We start from the raw sequence: 6,000 nt of genomic DNA, 5'->3' as shown, positions 1-6,000 counted from the left end.
TGTACCTCTTATGCTCGCATCCAAATCATTTTTGTAAATGACAAAACGTAGAGGGCCCAGCACCAATCTTTGTGGCACTCCACTGGTCACAGGCCTCCAGTCTGAAAAACAACCCTCCACCACCATCCTCTGTCTTCTACCTTTGAGCCAGTTCTGTATCCAAATGGCTAGTTCTCCCTATATTCCGTGAGATCTAACCTTGCTAATCAGTCTCCCATGGGGAACCTTGTCGAACGCCTTACTGAAGTCCATATAGATCACATCTATTGCTATGCCCTCATCAATCTTCTTTGTTACTTCTTCAAAAAACTCAATCTGAGTTTCTGGATTCTGGGTAATCCAAGATGGAGGACGGCAAAAATTTCTGGCTGTAAGATCTGCTCCTTTTTTTGAGGTATTTTAGGTGTTGGAGGTGATTTCCTCGAATTCCATGAGCAGCAATTACTGTTTTATATGCTGTTGCATTGTTTTTGAACTTTGGGAAAAAAAAAGTCAAAACAACTGCAGTTCAAAAGGGAGAAGAGCAGACAAAGGAAGCACATGGTGAGGACAGTGCAGGAGAGAGAGAAAGAAAGAGAGAACCTGCACAGTTGCTACCTTTGCTGTTTGAATTCGTGTATCGTGAATTGTGTAACATGATGCTGAGAGTTTTAAGTTGGAGGCAATGGAGCAGCAGCACATGAGCAGTCAGAGTTCAGTTTGAAGTCAAACAGAACATTGATATTGTACGCAGTCAGGTTTAACTTGAGAGAGTGACCAGAGAAAGGAGGAGGTTGTACCAAGCTTGTGTTTGGGTCTCCAGTGCAGATTTGCACTGCCTCACCATTACTGGCTGTGAGTTCCTCGAGCTAAACCACAGCTCTGTAAACCTCTCAGTTCTACCATCCTTTCAGATGTTTCTTAAAAACCTACATATTTGACCAAAGCCGTTACTCACCTGCCCTAACATTTCCCTATGTGGTTTGTCATCAAATTCTGGTTTGATTAGTGCTGCAATGAAGCATTCTCAGGCATTTTATTATGTTAAAGGTGCTGTATAAATGTATATTATTATAGCAATGGTGGGAGATGGTAGATTTGTTACAGAGTAGGACTGTATAAAATTGCAGCTTGTCGCTTTATGGATGATGGACCAAGGGTCTGGTAACACAGAGGCAGCAGAGAATCCAAAAGAAGAACAGAAAAATAGAGCTGAATGTGATCAGCATATGTATATTTATATGGAAGGTGACCCCCATATTTTCCCATGATGTCGTCAAGATGCAATGGGTAGATGAGGAAAGAGCAAAGTATATAGCCCTGGGGAATGGAGGAGTTGATATAATAAATTGGCATCTCTTTCAAGTCACCATATATTCATTTTAATAATTCATTTTAATAATGGCAATGATCATGAGGTGCCCACCCTAACAGAGTGCGACTAAATTGTTTTCTTATTTCCCAAAAGCTCTCTTTAGTTTTTCAGCTAACAAATATAAATATAATGGATGTATATTAAAATATAAGCATCTATCCACTTAGAGACAATTGGAGCAGGAGAGGCATTAATTTTAATTGGTGAACTTACATAATGTATTCTCCATGACAATGGTGAGATTTGCATGAATAATAATGTCTACCTATTTGATATTTGGCAGGCATGACAATGAACAATCTGAAAGATGTAATCCACAGAGCTCAGCAGATTGATAAGCTTATTTCAGGAAACAGTATCCAGGAGATAAAATTACTTTTGCATGGTTTTGAGGGTATTCCGGTCACCCCTGAAATTCTGCAAAATACTGACCTCGTCAGAGCTGTATACAGAGTTTTAAAGACTTGTTCTGATGCAGATACCAGGAAGAAGGCCCGGAACTTGTTGTCTGCATGGAAGAAGCTTTACAGGAGCAGTGGCTTCCAGGAAAAGTGTCCAGAAGACAGACACTGTGCTTCCAGCAAAGAAAAGAGTGAGAAGACAGATAAAATTAATGAGGGGACATTAAAGTCTGAGCTGGGTGCAACTGATTCTGTGAGTGGAAAGCCTGAACAGCAATCTGAAGACAACCAGGTAATGACGGGAACTGAACTCAGCCACAGTCACCCCACAACAGAGATGCTTCCAGAAACACACAATGAAAAACAATTTTCATCAGGCCCAGATTCAGTAGTAATTGGCTGTAGTGCAGCTCCAATCAAGCAGCCTACATTTATTATCCAGGCTGTGCGGGCTAAGTGCATAGAGCTTCTATTCCAAGCACTAGTTGGTTCAGAAACAGCTGATGCAAGAGTGGTTGAAATGTGGCAGAGTATTGCCAACAAAGTGGAGCAATTTATATATACATTACACATGAACAATGGTAAAAGGTACAAAGCTTGCATTCGAAGCAGGATTGCAAATTTAAAGAACCCCAAAAATCCCCATTTAAGACAAAAGATGTTATCAGGGGAAGTAACTCCTCAAATGTTTGCAGAGATGTCTGTGATGGACATGGCAAGTGATGAGCTGAAACAGCTAAGAGCATCATACACAAGCTCTGGAGTTCAGGAGCATCAGCTACCTCATGGGCTGGAAGGAACAAAGACCAACAAGATTAGATGCAAACGGTGTGAGAAATTTAACTGTACGGTGACAGCAATTGCCAGAGGCACACTTTTTCTTCCAGGTTGGGTGTGCAACAGAAATTCTGATGAACAGATGATGACTTTTGTCATTTGCAACGAATGCGGAGAAAAATGGTATAACAGTGGCTGGATTTCTGTTTAGATATGGCATAAGATCTGAGGGGGATTTGACTTATTTATTTTCTATCTAACAGCTAGTGACTATCTGTGTCTGTCAACAGCTATGCACCAGATACTGAATAAAATAGCAAAATCCGTTATCTATTTACCAATAAACTCTTAAAAAGTGCCTAGGAACCGTTGCCTGAATCTATTTTTCTCCTGTGAGAGTTTGTTGTCTTCATACTCCTGAATTTTATTATCTTTTCACGAGCAATGCATAGTCCTAAAATCCAATATTTAATGTAGATATTCAACTTAGATAGCTGGCAAAAGATTACAGTGTGATATATTGTTTGGTCAGAGTTCAGATCAGGGGCTGAGAGTTGCTATGACTCCTGTCATAATAATGAGGAGCACAGTGAAAGATCATTGGGTGAAATTGAAGGGAATATACATTCCTGAAAGTGGGACTTGGAAAATGAGGTGCAACACTTCATATGTGGTATGAAAGTGTGACAGGCAATAAGAGGTACAACAATGAAATGGGAATGGTAAACACCAGACAGACTGAAATTCATTAACTCTCCCTAGAGTAACCAACAACCCTGACCAAATTTTGAGGGTTTTTAAAAAATCTTCTTGCACACTTTCTTCCCCTTAGGGAATAGGGGAAAGTGTTGGAATAATTTTCAAGCTGATTATTAACCTGTTGAACCACAAGATGTACACTTCTTCCATGGCCAACAAATCCTGGAGTGGGACTCGAACACAGAGCTTCTGGCTCAGACAGCGGCATTGCCAACCAAGTCATGAGACCTCCCATATCAGGATGTGAACATTAGCATTAAAATGACATTGTTACTCGAGATCAGAAAAGTCAGCTGTAACCTTACTCACCATTGACACTCCATTCCATTCCTTGCATTGCACTATGTTTATATTCTCCTCTAGACCTGTAACAACCCTCCATTGTGCTAATTCAGACCCCTTGTGCATTATTCATTTCATTTGCCACCATTGATATACAGACCTTCAGCAGGGTCCTAAACACTGGAGCAAAAAGTGCTAGAGAAACTCAACAGGTCTGATAGGATCAGCGGATAGAAAAGTAGAGTTAATATTTCAAGTCTATTGACCCTAAGCTTTGGATTCTGTTCACAAACAGACCAAGTGTTTGATCGCTGTTACTTATTTGCCCTGCTTTGGCACACTTACTATTTGTCTAGATTTACACCTGAGAAGCACCCTTATATTAAAAATGCTAAATACAAATGTTTATTGAAATACATAACTATTGTATTGCACCAGTACCAGAATACCTCAGGCAACAAACTACACAATCCCAGTTCTGGGGAAGGTGCTGTGTACTACGAAAGGAATCAATTTCAACATCTTACTGGCTGTAGAACCAGTCATACCACTTATTTTAAACACAGGTTGCATACAGAAAATTCATCCACTCCCACACAGGGTGGGCCCAGATCATGCTATACTGATAAAGGTATGTCTGGCACTGAATTACTAAAGATTTTTGAGGTCAGAGTCCTAGGCTAGCTCCTAGGTGTGCCCACCTTCTGTCTTAGATAGAACAGTTGAACAGCGTCGCAAATTTCGAACTATCTTAAAAATCACACAACACCAGGTTATAGTCCAACAGGTTTAATTGGAAGCTCACTAGCTTTCGGAGTGCCGCTCCTTCATCAGGTGACAATTACCTGATGAAGGAGCGTCGCTCCGAAAGCTAGTGAGCTTCCAATTAAACCTGTTGGTCTATAACCTGGTGTTGTCTGACTTTTAACTTTGTCCACCCCAGTATACACCAGCATCTCCAAATCATTTTAACTATCAAAAATCACACAACACCAGGTTATAGTCCAACAGGTTTAATTGGAAGCACACTAGCTTTCGGAGTGCCACTCCTTCATCAGGTGACAATTACCTGATGAAGGAGCGGTTCTCCGAAAGCTAGTGTGCTTCCAATTAAACCTGTTGGTCTATAACCTGGTGTTGTCTGACTTTTAACTTTGTACACCCCAGTATACACCAGCATCTCCAAATCATTTTAACTATCTGCATGTTTGACTTTGGAGAATGTGGAGTTATTGGAATAAAAAACAATTTTAAGTTTCTAACAGTTTCTAATAATGTTACTGTAATGTCCAGAGGGTAGGAAAACAATTTCTTGCTTAAATGTTCCCAGCATAGACTCCTGGAATTCTAAAAGAGCTGCTATCAAATGCAGAAAGCTGAATGTTACATCTTTTCAGCTAAGTCTAGATTGCATTGAGTATTTTGCTGTGACGACTTGTGAGACTTCTCACCTTACGTGACCAATCTTGCCGCATTAATTAGCTGTCCTGCCCAAATCGCATTGTTCATTTCCAATTTCCATCTTATCTTACCACGTGCCATTCACAAAACAACTGCCAAACATTGGCAACCATTGTGCTCTCGCCATATCTAAAAGGGTGTTTAGTGCCTAGATGAACACTACCGCTCCAAAGCTGTCCTGTCATGGTCAAGAACAAAGTATGAAGACGTCGGAGAGGGGAAAGGTGGCACTGTGATTCTCTGATGGGGATCTGAGTCCTGGTAGATGGGATGGTCCAGAGGAGAGGACACTGCCAGTCAGGTCAGAGACCATCTTCCAGGGTATAAGAATGTCAGTACTTTTGTCAGAGCGCACTTTATTCTGTCGTATACAGCACAAGCCATGCTGCGCAGATAAAATCATTTACCGTAAGTGTTTTATGATTAATGATACAGTTACTGGTCAAGATGGTGGCAGAGTAACCCACTCCAACTGGAGCTCCTCTGCTCCTTCTGTTATTTTCATTTGTCTTCCCCTTTCGTGGTGTTTTCCCCCTCTTGGTGTTCACCTCTCCCGTGGTAGGTCCCAACCCAGTCTCTGTGCAGCTCATGGCACGTCCTGGCCTGGTCTCTCAGCTGCTTGTGGTGTGTTTCAGCCTGGTCTCTGTGCGGCTTGTGTCATGTCCCAGCCTGGTCTCTCTGCGGCTTGTGTCATGTCCCAGCCTGGCCTCTCTGCGGCTTGTGTCATGACACAGCCTGGTCTCTGTGCAGCTTGTGTCATGTCCCAGCCTGGTCTCTCTGCAGCTCGTGGTGGGTGTTGGCCTGGTATTTCTGCGGCTTGTGGTGTGTCTCGGCCTGGTCTCTCAGCGGCTCGTGGTGTGTTTCAGCCTGGTCTCTGTGCGGCTTGTGTCATGTCCCAGCCTGGTCTCTCTGCGGCTTGTGTCATGTCCCAGCCTGGTCTCTGTGCGGCTTGTGTCATGTCCCAGC

At 42.2% G+C, this 6,000-nt stretch overlaps 1 protein-coding gene across 3 annotated transcripts in view; it reads left to right on the top strand.

Moving 5' to 3' along the window:
* LOC122555012 (transcription elongation factor A N-terminal and central domain-containing protein) overlaps positions 1-2,898 on the top strand; it is a 14,525-nt gene extending 11,627 nt beyond the window's left edge. For all 3 annotated transcript variants that reach the window (XM_043700592.1, XM_043700593.1, XM_043700594.1), the window contains exon 2: positions 1,638-2,898. In XM_043700592.1, coding sequence (XP_043556527.1) covers positions 1,640-2,743 — 1,104 coding nt within the window. In that variant the 5' untranslated portion in view covers positions 1,638-1,639 and the 3' untranslated portion in view covers positions 2,744-2,898. The remainder of the gene's footprint in view (positions 1-1,637) is intronic.
* The last annotated feature ends 3,102 nt before the right edge of the window (positions 2,899-6,000 follow it).

The sequence above is a fragment of the Chiloscyllium plagiosum genome, chromosome 12 (assembly GCF_004010195.1).
Source record: "Chiloscyllium plagiosum isolate BGI_BamShark_2017 chromosome 12, ASM401019v2, whole genome shotgun sequence".
Lineage (NCBI taxonomy): Eukaryota > Metazoa > Chordata > Chondrichthyes > Orectolobiformes > Hemiscylliidae > Chiloscyllium > Chiloscyllium plagiosum.
This window is presented reverse-complemented; position numbering and strand designations above follow the sequence as displayed.